Genomic DNA, 16406 nt, shown 5'->3' on the forward strand with positions numbered 1-16406 from the left:
TCAAGCATTTAGAAAAGGAAAGCTGAGTTACAATTTACAAAATTGGGAGGCACGTCGGCCACACAAAAGCTTACATTGTTCAGAAAAAGATAAAAACAAAATACAAAAGAAGAACATAAAGCTAAGGGTCTTCTCCTCCAGATTATTGGATTTGGAGATCAGCTACAACCTAGGCCTCCTTCTCTGCCGCTATTTCGGCGTCAATTTCCTGAAGAGTTTGTTCAACAGTCTTAACCTCGGAAGGGATACTGGCTGGAACAGTGTCAGGAACAGCTTCAGGGATAACCTCATCACCTTCTTCATCTTGAGTCAAGTCAAGGACTTGCTCATTCTGAGGAGGGGACTTAGCCTCATCAGCATCCTTCAGTTTTCTGACCAAAGCCTCATCCCCTTCCTCATCGGTGTCCTCAGACTTAGATTCAGATTCTCCTCCAGGTTGACTTGATGGAGGAGGAAGGGGGAACGGCAGAGGAATAACATTGGCTTTGCACAGTGGCGAATCATCAGGAATGTTTAGTTTTTTGGCAAGGGCCATCCAACCAAGGGAGAAGCCCTTGTTGCATGCCTTCCTGGCTTGCAGTTTGTACTCCTCAGTGACGTCGGCCATTCCCTAGGAGTAAGCCTTCTCATCAGCTTCTTTAATCTCGGCTTCTTTGGTGGCTAGAGCCTTCTGAAGCTCTTTCTCAGCCTGGGCCTTTTTGACCTCGGCCTCTCTCTTCTCGGCCTCGGCAACTTTTTTGATGGCCTCAACAGACTCAGCCTTTTCTTCAGCTAGGGTTTGGGCTTTGGTGGCAGCCTCAGCCTGGTCTTCCAGTTTTTTCATTTTTAACTGAAGAGTTTTGCTCTCCTTTTTTAGAGCAGAAACCTCCCTCTTCATGTCGGCCAACCTCTCCCTTGTTTCAAAAGCTTGCATGGAGAGGGAGTGGGCATGTTGAATGGCCTGAAAGAACACAAGGCACAAATTGTTACAAAATTCTACAAATTAAGAAAGAAAACAGATTTCAACACAAAGGCACTTACTTGGACAGAGTGTTGCAGCATGAAGCCGTAGTTCTCATACTCACTCATCTTGGCATTTCGCTCAAGATCTCATGGGAGGAGTAGAGCAGTACTTAGGGCAATGCCGATGTTTACGTCATCAGCCCTGTCGCTGGCTAGGATTGGCTTATCTTCCAGAGTAATCTCTGGTCTCCAAGGTACTTTTGGTATTCTAGAACCCGAGGTCGTCGCAGACGATGACCTCAGCTTTTTTGATTGGGTGGATTCTGATAGCTGGGCCTCAGCAGACCTTTTTGCAGAGGTAGAAGCAGTCTTTTTACTCTCGGCCAATTAAGAGATGGGCAGAGCATCCTCAGCCTCAATCTCAGCGGCTTTGGCCTTGGGCTGAGCCTTTTTAATTCTCTTCGGCTTTGGTGGGGGCATGGTTTGCGTCGGTTGAGCATCAACATCGGTGGGAAGGTCAGCCAGGAGATCTTGGGCAACAGGCTTCGGGCGACCCATCTTAGCAGTTTTGACGAGTCGTCGCCGACGTTTTCTTTCTGGTATTGGGATTAAGTATAGGGCTGAAGTTGATGGTTGGTCGGCTGGATCAGAGGTTGACCCTTGGTCAGCCCGAGATGTTAATGCTGTTTGCAGAGTGGTAGTAGAGGGAGGAGATAGGCTCTTCTTCTTTCTTTTTGGGACGTCGGGCAATGTGGATTTGTATGTCGGAATAAAATTCAGCAACAGGGGAGCCTTGCGCTTATGGATTGGAAGATGTAGGAGCTTCTTTAAATCTTTTCCTGGGAAGAAGGATTGGCGGAAGTTTTTTGGTAGCTGATGAAGATCTGCAGGACAAACAAACAGACATTAGAAACAGACAAAGTTTCGAAGACTTGGAAAAGAAATAACTAAGTATTGACGCAGGGCTCTTACCCTTGCCCTCTTTAAACTGTTCGAGGAAGAGGGTAGAGGTGAACATCCTCGTCTGGACCAAATTCCCAATTTCCCGAAGCAATGACAAAGTCATCCCCGGCTCCCTTGTTGGAGTCCGGGAGGTCGGCTACAATTTTGAATTCAGTAGACCTCGGCTTGAGGTAGTAGACGTAACCTTTTTCCTTCAGGTTAAGGGGGCACATGGTATAACAATATTGTACATCAGCAAGGGTGATCCTAACATTATCCTGCCTAGCTAGGGCTATGATACCATTGATCACTCGATAAGAGTTTATGGCAAGTTGCATAGTGTTCAACTTACAAAAATGAAGAATTTCGCGAAAAAGAATGTTAAGTGGTAGCCGGAGTCTGCACTCAGTAAAAGCTACTATAGGAAAGGGCGTTGAATCATCTGTGGGCATGATAGAGTCACTATCTTCAGCTAGCATCAGATGGACATCGGCAGGAATAGAGAACTCCCGCCTAAAGTACTCGAGTTTGGTTGGGGTATCTACCCTATGTCTCCACATACCTATAACGTCGGCCTAAAAACAAGAGGGCTAGGTTTCAGAAAGAAAGGTGTTCTTAAGGGGTCCGGACCTCGACGAAACCCTAGGTATATGCTGGTAAGGATTGTTTCAGTTTTCCCTAAATTAAAGGTTCTACAAACAAATCCCAAGCCTAAGAACTATGAAGATGAAGATCAAAGGCACAGATCTGGAAAGGAAAAACAGAAAACAAAAAACAAAGAATGACGGTTCAGAAACAAAGAACAGAGGTATGGTTCTTAAAAGCGAAAGAAATACAGAAGTAAAAGGTCAAGAACATTGGCAAGAAAAATATTAAAACAGTGCAAGTGTTCAAGATGAGTAAAATCATGGAAAAGACGCATCCAGATGAATAGTTCAACAAATTAAAGGTTTGAATAGCGCAATAATGGCAGTAAGTAAAACGAAAGCACATAAAAGAAATTGGGAATAAGAGGAACAGAGGCTTACCAGAACAAATGAAGCCGGAATGAAAGTCGCCGAGGTAAGGCAACGGTTGCAGACAAGACGGAGCGACGAAAGCTTCGCTGGAATGGAAGAATGAAGGCAGTCGCAGAGCTTGGAGCGAGGGCAATGGCGGGTTTGAGAAAGTTTAGAGAGAGAGAGAGCCAGAAAATCGAATGCAAAAGTAAAGAAATGAAGATGGAGAGAAAAGTTTTGTAAAAAACTTGAAACGGTGGCAAAAAGCAGGGCATTTATTACGCCTGGAGCAACGCACACGTCAGACGGCGCAGATGGGTGAAATACAGTTTTCAGGCGCGTCACAGACACGGGCCAATGAGGATAAAGCACGTGAGGGGAACGGTTGAGAAAAGGTGCATGACAGCTCATGCACGTAGAGGAGTTCGTTTGAGTTCTTGTTCTTTGATGAAGGCATGTCGGCCTAAAATGAATGATTTCGGCCGAAGAGTTCTCACGCCGAGGTACTGAAAGAAAATACAGAAATAGGTTCCATCACCTCAGAATGCCGAGGTAATAGAACCTAGGGGCAGTTGTGGGGATGTATTTTCTGAATACCAACACGTGGCATGGTGATGCTGACGTGTCAGCCGAGGTGCCACGTGTCCTGGTGTAGTTATGCCGAGGTTACCTAGGCAAGGCCGAGGTGATCTCCGAAGATATCGGAATCCGAGATAAGTGGATAAGGGACAAGAGTCCTAGAGTAAAGAGAAGACTTTGCTAAGATAAAGATAAAGCTCTTAGGGAGTTTATCTTTATCCCTTGAAGAGTCCAAAGTTAACATTGAATTGGAATCCATAGAAGTCAGACTTCTAGTGGGACTTGGATTTAGTAAACTATAAAAGAGAGGCACCCCCGTAGGTCTAAGGTACGCAGTTTTATATTCAAGCTTGTGAGTTTAGCACTTGATTATCTTTGAGAGATATACTGACTTGATCGTCGGAGTGCCCCCGGGTGGAAGAGCCACCGCCGGAGCCTTTTCTTTCTGTTACAGGTCAGTCAGGTGCCATCTATTCTGCTAGTGCTCTCCAGCTGGTTACTAAGCGGGCAATGTGGTCGGAAAATCACCCACACATCTACTATGGTATATAAGCTCATGAATTTATTGAATTGAGGAGAGGAAGGAATGCTCGACGGTTTCAAGGGACTAATGGAGTTTAAGAGCTTTATGTTTAAATTCTTGGTGTGTCTGGTCTACCATTGTAACTGGTGCACTTTTGGCAGGTTCTGCTATAAGTTTTTGTGCAGGTTTTTGGTCTAGTTCCATTGTGTATATATATATATATATATTTGTAGTGCATGGCAAGGTTGGCTTTACTGGTGCTTGGGTGTCAGTTATCTTTTCATGTGTAGGTGTTTTGTGGTGTTTAGTACCGGTATAGTTTGGTACCCTTAATTCCCAAATTTTTTGGAGTTTTGGTGGTTTCTTACCATTTTATGAATTTCATTTTGGGGGTTGCATTTGATTTGATTTAATGATGCATCTGCTTCTTACATTTTTCATTCATATAAGTTTGATGTACTCTTTTTGTTCTTATTTTCTTTACATCAATATATTTTGATTTTGTGTACAGACTCTTATTTTCTTATCCTTTTGTTTTTTTGTTTATAATTATTGTTGTTTCGGGGAAAATGAAGGGTTAGGGCTGTAAAGCCATCAAGAGTGTTAAACCTTTGCCATGTTGTTTAGTCCTTGAAAGCCTCTGTTTTATTTTAAATTGTTTTAAATACTTATTTGTTTATGGTTGTTAGGTAGGTTTGATTAATCATCTTGTTCGGAGGTCTGCTGCTTTACCATTTATATGTACTTCAAGAATTTATCTTCGAATAAAGGTATGAAGCACTCCTTCAAATTGCTATATGGTCCTTCCTGGGTAATGAATTCTAGTGTTCAACTTGTTGGGCTTTCATACAGTTTGGTTTTTTGGGCTTTAAGTTTGGTGCTTTCTGGTTGAGAATTCGTCCCTTATTGGCTAAAACAAGAAAAATATGTATTACAAAACTATTATCAATTTACCATAAATGTGTGGATTTGTATGGTTTAATTTTCATGTTCTGTAATTTGTTCTATTCATTTACAAATATTCATATCTATTCAGATTACCTCTCCATGTTTGATATGTAAGGTTATTTGAAATAATTTTGGTGAAGGAAAAAAAATTGTGGACATTGACTTGTTTTTAAATTTTCTTAGAAAGGTGTAGAGATGTTTATTCATTTAGTGTGATTGTGAATATGTCTGTGCACACTCTAAAATTGTAATTCCTTTGCCTATTTGATGAAAAAAAAAAGACAGCATATTATCAATAATGTAGAAATAAATTCATTTCTTATACTAAGAGTACCTAGTTTTATGATTGGACTTTGCCCAGGCTATATGAGTGAGGGTTACTTTTAGTAAATTTATTTTGTATTGTAGACTGAACAAGTATACCACTAAAATCTTATGAATCCCTTAGGTAGTTTAGTTCCGTCAGTTTCTATTTTTTTTTTTCCTCCTCCTTCTCAATTACAACAATATAACAATTTCCGAATACCATATAACAAATATACCATATAACATTTTCCTAATTAGTGCTCTTTATGCAGCAAAGCTATCACATGTGGTAGCTCATGTTAGGTTTTTGATGTCAATTTTTCCCTATCCAATTTGTTTGTCTTTAATTCCATCCAAAGTGTGTCGTCAGTTCTTTTTATTTAATTGTAAATATATGGCATATTTATAATGCGAGTATCATGGCAAATAATATGCTTTCCGTTTGTAGGGTGGCCTTTTGAATTTTGTCTTATGCGATTTAACATCACTTTAGGCAATGATGTATTTGTGTGACCAATTCTTTTCAATAAGACCATTGCACCATCTTGAAGAAGCTTGTAGAGGTTGAAATTGGTATTCAAATTGGAGTTTATTTGAATTTTGCGATTTTCCATATTGAGTGGAGAATTATAAAAACAAAGAGCAATATAATGGTATATAGTACTACAATGCCACAAATCATTCATGAACTTGGTATTTTTAATACTCTTATTACTTTAAGTGCACATTTCTTCCTTAATCTCATTCTTGAATTTTCTTTGCTTTCACGTTTTTAATATTTTAAAAAACAGACTCAATTCTTTGTTTGTAAGTTGTATATATGTGCAACAAAGGAATTGAAAGGTACTGGTTCTAAAAATCAATAGGCCTCGATAGTGCATCAAAACTCTTGGTATGTCTTCTTTATTTGGTGTCATTGATATTACTTAATCTTTTACGTTTTTCTTTACTCTTGGTATGTCTTCTTTATTTGGTGTCATTGATGTTACTTAATCTTTTACATTTTTCTTTTTCAATTCCGATGTTAAATATTGTTTATTATATTTTAACTCCCTGTAATTTAACTCAAAAACACATAAACCCCTCTATGTTTAAAAATATACATATATAACCCCCTTCTAGTCTAGGGCGAAGGGTAAAACCCAACTCTCTTGACAATGTCAATACTACCCTTACTTTTTTCTTTAATTTTCATTCCTATGCCATAACATTGCAACTCTCTCTCTCTCTCTCCAAAATTAGACCACTTAAGCACTCTGCACTACTATTCATCTCACCCAATTTTATTATTTTCTTCTTCCTCATTTCTTTACTGTGGCTGGACATTAATGCATTTTCTGAGCCACCCTCTCACCATGGTAGCCCACCAGGCCACCAAGAACCACCAGCCACCATCACCTCACACCACTTCCATATATCTCTCATCCATACGCTACAGAACACACTGGCCACTGAACCAATGCCCAACAGACACCCAAGCCGCCATCACCACCACTGTTGCCCCCTTTCCTTTTTCTCCTTCACTGTTTTCCCTCTTTCCCATCCCCAACCAGTTGAATCCATCACCCTCATTGTTCCTCACACTACAAGAAAAATGAGATTTAACGACGTTCATTTAACGACATTTTTTTAAACGTCATCTTTTTCAATATTTTACCACGTTTGATAAGCGCCACATTTTTTTAAAAATAAAACGATACCGTTTTTATAAGAGAGGGCGTGTTAAAGCGCCTCCAAATGGCCAACTCTCCCACGCGCAAATGTACAACTTTCCCACGCGCGCGCGCGCTCTCTCTCTCTCTCTCTCTCTCTTCAAATGTCTTATTTTGGGTCAAGGACCCAAAACACTCGCTTACTCTCTCACTCACTCTCTGGATCGATCTCACTCTCACTCTCTCTCTCACAACCCTCTCTAAACCCTAATCTCTCTCAACCGATCGAATCAACCGATCGAATCAACCTTCTTCAGCCCCGTTTGATCCAATCTCAGAGCGATTGGTGATTTATCTCAGATCCAATCTCAGAGCGGTTGGGGATTCATCTCAGATCCAATCTCTGAGCGATTGACGATTTCGATTTTGATTTCGAAGTTCTCTCTCTCTCTCTCTTGATTTCGAAGCGCCACCGCCGCCACCATCTGCACCGGCGAGGGGAGCGAACACCATCGTCTACTAAGGTGAGCATCACCTGATTCCCGCATTAGGGCTATGGCGATGCATTGATTGAAGCCTCGATCATCATCGCTTTTACATTTATTGGTAATTATTCCCAAAATATTTAAAAATAATAATTTATTTTCTATATTTTTAGTGTTGTGTTTGGGTTTACAATCAGTGTTTTGAAGGAGTTGTAGTGATAGACAAATTTTCTTCTAAAAATCTGGTTCATTTTCAGCATTTTCATTATGAAAGGACAATGTTGATTTGGTTGTTGATTTTCGTTTGTGCAGAGAAGGATCAAGAATTGGGGGAAGCCTTAGAGAGAAGGCAGTTGAAGAGTTTCTGTTCTATATGTATTCTCTCTTCTGTTTAATTGCCATTCTATATATTTTTTTAATATAAATAAATGCTAGTCTGAATTCATCTGAATGTGTCTGCCCATCTGTTCTGATAGAAAAAGTGCTTATTAGAAAACTTGAGTTATGTTCTTGTAGCATGGATACATTTTCTAAAGAAGTGCTTTTAGAAAACTCAAATCTATTTTTCGCATCATGATGTTTCAATTTTCCTGGTTAAATCAGCATGGTGAATTTGCATGTGCTAATTACTACTAGTCTGTGTGAACAGATTATACCACAATCTGTTTGTTCTAGACATGGGTTGGCTATTGGTGCAGCTGTAGCCCCATTTGTCCGTGTTCTTGTTTGGATTTGTTTTCCTGTAGCATATCCAATAAGCAAGGTACTTGTGTTTGCTCAGCACTATTGCATTGCATTATTTAAAGCAAATTCATTGGTTGGTCTTTCTAATTAGTCTTCTTGGCTACCCTTATTGTCTGTGATTTTCAGCTATTAGATTTTCTGCTAGGACATGGACATGTAGCACTTTTCCGTAGAGTTGAGTTGAAAACACTAGTTGATTTGCATGGTAATGAGGTAAGTAGACACATTTGTGAAAGTATTACGAACTAACGACATTATTTTTATTTTATTTATGATGCAATTTGGTCCATCCCCCTCCCACCCACCCACCCACACCCAAAAGAAAAAAAAGGTCTCCAATTGAGGAATCCTTAAAACATCCATCCAATACTCCTCCCTTTTTCCTACAAAATGTGCTGCTTGCAGGAATTTTAATTTTCTCGTCTATAAAAACGTCTCCCGAAGTTAATGTTATCCCATTTTTATTTTTCACTTCAAACTCCATTGCAAAGAGCTTCTTTTTCCTTCTGTTTTATCTTGTGACTTGATAGTCTTCTGATTACCTGTAAACAGGCCGGAAAAGGTGGAGAACTCACACATGATGAGACAACAATTATTGCTGGAGCACTTGGGCTTACTGAGAAAACAGCCAGTGATGCCATGACTCCCATATCTGACACTTTTGCTGTTGATATCAATGCCAAGCTTGACAGGTGTTGCATGCTTTGGAAAACTTTTGAATAGAAGGTTTACTTGAAGTCTTTTTTAACTTTGTTTCGATCATATATATGATGATGCTTGATATCTAATAGGGAGCTGATGAATTTAATTTTGGAGAAAGGGCATAGAAGAGTGCCAGTCTACTATGAGCAACCTACAAACATAATTGGACTTGTTTTGGTAAATTGTTTGTTTGTGCTTCATGTAATTTGAAAATAAATTGTTTATTTTGTCACTCTTTGGAGAATGATCATTTTTCAACTGACTTTAGTTTATTAGTATGCTCATTTTTTAAACTTGACATGCTGTTTTAGAACCATCTCTGCTCATTTTCATTTTCTCTTACCCTCCTGCTTCACTCCGCCCTATCTAGAAAGCATATCTCATAGTTTGGGACCTTAAACTATAAAACATAGTAACCACTCCTGGATCATTGAGAACATGAGAAATAAGCTAATAGGCCTGCTGAAGGACTGCAACTTTACTTTTTTATGGCCGTAAGATTTATAATTGTCTCTTACTGCTCAATTGGGTTAACTATAAAGTACATAACCTATTATGAAGACTCTGACAGTCTTCCTGGAAAGAGAACAGCAGTTTGGGAGCTTGACAAGGGTATGTAAAATGTCTTACAAATTACGTTAACTGTTGTATGCAATTTTGGACAACAGTGGCTTCAAAGGATTTCAGGCTCAGTAAATACTTACACTTGGCTTAAAGGAAATGCTTTGCTGAGAATGAGTGAAAATTCTCTGTTATAAAATGTCTGGGTTTGCAATATTAGACTTTTTATTGTTTTATTTTATCTAATATCTAATATGTTATTTGTTAATAGAAAGTAAATGTATCTAGCAATCAATTATACACTTCACGCATATTTATCTGTTCACATGTATTGTATGTATCATTTCCCTTAAACAGGATGAATGAACCTTATAGCCAAATAAATGAGTTTTTGGTTTGTGCTCCAAGGGTAGTAAAATAGTAAGAAAAAATTATGGCTACATCTCAAGGTCACGGGTTGTGGAAAGCAAGTTTTGCATTTTAAGGTCATATTCAACAAAAAAAATATGAAATAATCTTTGCTGAAATAACGTTAGCTCGCTTAAATTCCACAAGAACATGAAGTACAATTTATGCTGATATTCTCTTAGCATAGTGAAAAAAATGTTGTAAAAGCTTCTCTGTCTTCCTTTCATCTGAGTAATAGCATTACAGATTATACCACAGCCCACAAACATTTGACCGTATTATAGTTTCCTCACAATTTTAAACATTAGGAAAGAACTAAGACCCATATAGATAGATCTAGTTCTTTTCTTACTCTAGTTTGTTTCTTCTCTTTATCAATCATAACGGCACTTTAAAATTAGTTGGAACTGCTTTCATGTAGCAAATCACAGGCACATTGTTAGATCTCCAGTTCTAATGCGGGAATTGTGGCTTGAGATGTGGCATGATAACTATCCTGATTCAAAATCAAAATTTGTTACAAAAGGTGGATCTCTTCTTTCTTAGTTCTTTTTGTTTCATTAAATTGTTTTACCTCTTAAATTTTACATGGAACAGCTAAGCGTGACCTTTGAGGGAAGATGACTGTTATTGGGATTATGGAAAAGTTCGTTGTGCATGGCCTGAGCATTGTGAATATAGGTATTTTTCTTACATGTTTTTTAATTATTTTTTCGAATATTGTGGTCATCAGTTTCCCTTATTGCATTATGTACAGATACGTTTTTGGAGATGTTCACCTTGGGCAGAGCTATAGATTGAGGAATTCTTCAGCTGATCTCCTCTTGCATTACTTATAAAGTGGAATCGAATTTCAGAGACTAAAACAGAGAGCAAAAGGGCTCCGTTTTTTTTTTTTTTTTGGAACCATTTGGTTCCAAAAGGGTTGATGGGTCTAATCTCCCAAGCTGTCTATGATGGTGGCCACCACGTCTTAGGGTAATTTCTCTCTCTCTCTCTCTCTTCTCCACTCATAAACTCCATTATTTATTTTTTTGCAGAGTGATTCCAAAAACTCTTATGCCTAGAGAGGTAATTCACTGCACTTGTTTCCTCATAATTTCAGTTAAGCTTGGCATACTTGTCAAAAATAAACTAAAAAATAGTTAATCTTGCCATCCAAATTTGGTTATGCTTGTGCTTGTTTGGGTTGATAACATATTTTGTTCAGTTTAATGGGCTTTTTCACATTTAAATTGACATGAAAGGTTTTGCTCTTATTGTTTTGGTCTTTGTTTCTACATTTGTGCCACTGTGTTGCAGGTATCAAGCATACAATTACAAGATGACCTTTTGTCAATGTTAGTTTCTGGGCATGAGACCACTGGTTCTGTGTTAACTTGGATAGCATATCTTCTGAGCAAGGTATTACATATAGTACCTTTTATCTTAATGAGTGTACCTTTTATCTTAATGATCAGTGTCTCCATTTTCTGTTGTTTACCATAGTAGATTCTATACTTCTTGAGGATTGGCTTGATGTTGATTCAAGGTCTAATAGTAGTGTGTCAAATGACAAAGAGGAAAGTGGTTTTATTTATTTGAACCGTTATATTGAAATTCATTTATCTTTGCTTGTGACACTACACATTTGGCTTCTTCCTGTTGGTATAAATTATTAACTGTAAACTTATTCTTTTTAAAACACAGGTTGATGTGGGTGTCACATCAGGTTGTAAATAGAGTTTTTGTACAAATTTTAAGTGTAGCATTTTAATATAATGGAAGAACATTTTCCTTTGTATTTGTGTATGGTTCTTTTTGTAAACCCATTAAGTGGTTTTAACTGAGATTTTAGTGATATATTCATAACCGCATTTGGTAATGTACATTAGCTACCACTTAAAATTTCAAGCAGAGTGTAGCTGACTATGTTGAATAGTTGATAAGTTTAATCCGTTGTGATTTTAAATTTTAACATAGAATGACAAACATCTTTAATTCTAAAAATTTTAGCTGCTCACAGTTTGCAATACTACTAATCTGCCCTATAATTTTATTTTGTAATAGGGCTCCTAAATTTTCTACTTTCATTTGAAGAAAACTGTGAAGAGTTATCTTACACAACATCAAGTCAACATTCACAAGGACCCATAATTAATATATATATATTCAATGCTAAGAAATGTTGACAACAGATGATGTTGATAGCGCACTCAGCTTAAGAAATGTTGAGGTAATTCCATTTCAAAAATATTCAATGCTATAGCTTTACACTGTGTTAATTCCTATGTTCTATTTATATTCCTATAGGATTGTGCTTAAATAGCCATGTTTGACCATAATTATCATTGCATGGTTGATAGGGAACAACCAGGATTCTTCAGTTTTGGCTCAATCTTCACAAGTAGAAACAAGAACGATTAAATTACAATCAATTTGCAATTTAAGTGATTATTTCTTATCGGAACGACTAAATTACAATCGAGGTGTCCTACCTTAATTCTGGTTGACCAACTTAGTTGACAATTCTAGTTGACCTTTGAATGGCTAAAATATATTGCTTTTAGCTTGCCACTGCTCAATGCATGTGATGTGGAATATCTAGATGATGGCTCTGATTTGATTAAAAAAAAAAGCTTTTATGTGGCAATATTGAAATTTCCATTTTCCTTATATTTTTTTTCATTCTTTTTATCTAGCAAGATGATTTGCTCTAATGATATGGTCGTGGTCTCACCTGATGTTGGAGGGGTGGCCAGAGCACGTGCTTTTGCAAAAAAATTATCTGATGCGCCTTTAGCCTTTGTGGATAAAAGACGGTATGGGCACAATCTTGCTGAGGTACTAGATTTTACAATGATTTTTTTCTCTGTCTTGCTTTCTCTAGGATCCTTTTTTTAAGGGTTTGGGTGACTTGCTTACTTATATAATTGTATTCCATTAAATAATTTTGTTTGGGATTTGTTTCAAGGTATCCTTAGATATTGTTGCAAGATAGATCATAGAGAGGGTCTTCCAATGCCCTCTAGTATATATAAGTACACATTACACAGGTGCAGGCATGATATTAGATGTTAGATACTAAAGGTATATCTATCTATCTATGAGATGTAATCCGTATGCAAGAAAAATATGAGTTGTCTAATTGTGAGCCATCTTAGGAGTGTTTATGTCAGCCTTTTGCAGTTCTTTACCCTGAACAGTATGCTTGAAACTGGGGCTTTGGAGCTGGCTGATGTCAGGAACCATTGAAAGAAGCTCAATGTCCTGTTAAACTCAAACATTTTTTAGCTGGGTTTTGTACTTCAAAATGTTTTATACGAGTTAACAGGAAATTGGAATTATGTACGATCATTTGTGTTGGAAAGCATTTTATGCTATGTAAATTGATTATTATTTTAGTACAATCACTTGCTAATGTGTTACATCATTGATGTTGGACTATTTTTTTTTGTCAAAACCATAATGATCCTGTTGTAAGATAGACCATGATTTGATTGAACAGTTGTGCTTTGTCCTTTTTAAAGTGCAGGGATTTGATCGATTATTACAGTTAAGAGTTGTGATATCAATGGAAAGAATTGTTGCAGCTCATTGTTTGTTATTCTTTTTCATGAAATTTTCTTAATGTCCATTATTTTAAATGCTATTGTTCAGGTGATGAATCTCATTGGTGATGTTAAAGGAAAAGTTGCAGTAATGGTGGATGACATGATTGACACTGCTGGTGAGTTAAGTCATCTAGATGTAAAAAATCCCAGCTTATAGGCCATTAATTAGGAAGTGATTTCAAAAAGTGAAAATTCAAAGAAAAAGAAACTTAGTTTATCATGCAATTTGGTTTAGTGTAATATCTTATCTTACGTTTTTCATTCATATCTTATGTTATTTTATTTTTAAGAACAACCTATCTTTGGTTTAGTGTAATATGTTTGTATATATACAGCCATAAGAATATCACATATTATGAAAACAACTTTTTGTAAGGGTATGATCGTTTGTTATCATGTCTAGTTGTTATGCATCTTGTTCTCCACTTTGCTTTAAATTTTGGGTCTCAAATATGATCATGTCCTTCGGATTGGACTTGAGCTTACAGTCTAGGCAATGTGAAGTACTTCCTATATTTTGTTGTTTCCAATAAATAACCGAGTGTTATTTTGCTTCCTCAGGAGGTTTGAAAAAAAGCACAAAGGTGTTTTTTTTTTTAGATTGTAAATACAGTCTTCGACTTATTGTAGTTAACTAGTACATGGCTGCTGGGTTGTAGGTACTATTGCAAAAGGTGCAGCTCTGTTACATGAGGAGGGGGCCAGGGAAGTCTATGCTTGCAGCACTCATGCTGTTTTTAGGTAATGGCTTCATCTATGGTGTTTGATCTTTGCTTTGATCTCTCTAAATGCATGCCCAAAAATTTCTGTGTTTTTCCAAATTTGATCAAAGTTCCGTTTCTTCATTACTTTGGAGAAAGGGGAAATTAAGAGGTGTTGGGTTGTGACTTTTGAGGTGCCATTTCCTGATTTTCATGTGAATGGGGGCAGGATGCCAGGATTTTTATTTTATTTTTATATAATTTTTCTACTTATTAAGAAGTTTCTGGTTTTAGTGAATGGTACATAGATGGGGAACTATCTATATCATCTAGTTCAATGTCTTATTAGGGATCTCTTAAGGCTGCTTGGATCATAGATTTGGGTAGCAATTTGGAAAGGGAAAAGAAAAAAGTATGTGTAATGTAACTATATTTCATTCACATTTCACCCATCTTTTACTTTTCTCTTTTTAAATCCCTACTCAAATCCGTAAACCAAACACTGCCTAAGTAAAACAAGTTAGGTTTCTTTTTCTTTTTTTGATTACAAGGGGGCCGAAGCCAAACCTACAAACTGACACTACGAGGGAAACTCCCTCCTTGCTTGTCATTAGCTAGGGCCAACTCCAGAGAAGGAGGGGCTGTCAACACAGTTTCATCCCTAACATCCATACATATAGCTGCTTTGGCTAGCTCGTCTGCACAACGATTAGCTTCCCTCCAAAGAATTTAGGTTTCTTGTTTTGCATCATAATGTATACTATCAAGTCCCTAATAATTTGTCATTCCATGATCTACAACACTTTGTTGCTCAAACTGTCAGGACAGTCACCAAAGATCATCTTCAAAAGTAAATATCGACACACTATACTACATCCAGAATGGTAGGTGGTGTCATAAAGTTATGAGCATTTTGTCTGTTCATAATTTATTGCTAGTTCTATTTAGTTGTTAACATGTTGGCTTCACCTTCATTAATCTATCAATTATTCAATGCCGTCAATTTACTTTCTTGCAGTCCTAAACATTGGGTGTTCTACCTGGAGCTACTATTCTAGGTAATTGTTGCTTCTGGAGCTGTGAAGCATGAGAACCTTGTTGAGGAAGTGAAGAAGTTGTTTACCAAATTGTCATCGGATCCAACCACAACTTCTGAATTTGTTGCCAAAGGGCCAGCAATTTTTTCAGGATTTTGTGTTAAAATCCTTTGGTTTTTTATTTCTCTTATTTTTTATTTTTTTCCTCGGATCTGACAGTGGGTGTTTTGGTTCACTTCTTATTTTTTGTATTAAATGGGGGAGTGGTGAGAGAGAGGAGGGTAATGTTAAATTGAATGGGAAAGTGAATTAATGTTATATTTGTTATTCGAATGGGAGTTATTATTTCATATTAGTGTTATTTAGTTTTATTATTGGTGTTCTTTTAGTTCAATCACATAAAATTAGCACAATTTCAAAACTAAAAAAAAAAGAAAGATTAGACGGCGTTTTTAAAATGCCACTATAGCAGGTGGAATTTTTTAAAATTAAAAAAACCTATGAAGGCGTTTTAAAAACGTCGCTAAAATTATAGTGACATCATAGTATTGTTAGGGTAGGATATTTGGCGGCGTTTTTAAAAACGCCGCCTATATTTATACAGCGACGTTTCCCAAACGCCATAAAGTTATAGCGACGGCCGCGTCGTCGGCGTTTGGTACTAAACGTCACAAAAGTAATTAGCGACGTTTTTGATACCTATAGCGGCGTTTTTAAACGCCGCTAAAAGCCTACTTTCCAGCAGTGACTTCTATCGCCCCAATAGCACCCCAATGCTTGTCAACAAAATGTTGCATGAGATAGGAGACAAATTGCCTACGGTCATGCAAGAACCCAACAAGACATAACTAAAAGTTATACCCACCCAACTCCCAGACTTGTGATGACAGAGAAATGCTGACACCGCGACAAAGCTGATGAGGGCCCATACGATGACGAAAACCAGGATGTGGAAGACTACGCACCTCTTCTAAGTATTCACTATCATACTCCGTATCACTACTGTCCGTCCACCCACCTTCTTTGATATAGATTGACAATTTGACATTCTAGTTGCTAAATGCCAAAAATTTTCACAAAAGCATAGTAGACTGTATGGATTAACAGTTCTAAGATCAACCTCCTCAAGGAAAGCTGACACTATAGCCAACACTAAAGAAACCCCCCAAAATAAAAATAAAAAAACAAACAAAACAGTAAAAACACCCGTACGGAAAACTACAACAACCCAACAAACCACACTGATTCTAAACACTCGGATTAGTAAAACATGACACACAACCAA

General features: G+C 37.4%; 1 protein-coding gene and 1 long non-coding RNA gene across 2 annotated transcripts; both read left to right on the top strand.

Moving 5' to 3' along the window:
* The first annotated feature begins 1120 nt into the window (after nucleotides 1–1120).
* LOC145791264 (DUF21 domain-containing protein At2g14520-like) lies at nucleotides 1121–15116 on the top strand. Its single transcript, XM_082871607.1, has 9 exons — nucleotides 1121–1196; nucleotides 4146–4169; nucleotides 4275–4297; nucleotides 4674–4754; nucleotides 8025–8138; nucleotides 8246–8332; nucleotides 8672–8811; nucleotides 8911–8998; nucleotides 14699–15116. Exons 1-9 carry the CDS (start codon nucleotides 1121–1123, stop codon nucleotides 14747–14749), a joined length of 684 nt encoding a protein of 227 aa, XP_082727733.1. The 3' UTR covers nucleotides 14750–15116.
* Nucleotides 12490–14196, top strand: LOC145790484 (uncharacterized). The gene is made up of 3 exons (XR_014329229.1): nucleotides 12490–12613; nucleotides 13430–13499; nucleotides 14043–14196. It is a non-coding gene; the product is annotated as an uncharacterized LOC145790484 (long non-coding RNA).
* Nucleotides 15117–16406: the final 1290 nt, after the last annotated feature.

The sequence above is a fragment of the Camellia sinensis genome, chromosome 5 (genome assembly GCF_055761805.1).
Source record: "Camellia sinensis isolate YWXY chromosome 5, ASM5576180v1, whole genome shotgun sequence".
Lineage (NCBI taxonomy): Eukaryota > Viridiplantae > Streptophyta > Magnoliopsida > Ericales > Theaceae > Camellia > Camellia sinensis.

Bases quoted from the DNA above. Each gene is read 5' to 3' on its own strand.
- LOC145791264 (XM_082871607.1), top strand. From the start codon at position 1,121: ATGCCGATGTTTACGTCATCAGCCCTGTCGCTGGCTAGGATTGGCTTA. The intron at 4,298-4,673 runs GTATAGTTTGGT...TATGGTTGTTAG, and splicing joins TTTTGTGGTGTTTAGTACCG to GTAGGTTTGATTAATCATCT. The intron at 8,812-8,910 runs GTGTTGCATGCT...GATATCTAATAG, and splicing joins ATCAATGCCAAGCTTGACAG to GGAGCTGATGAATTTAATTT.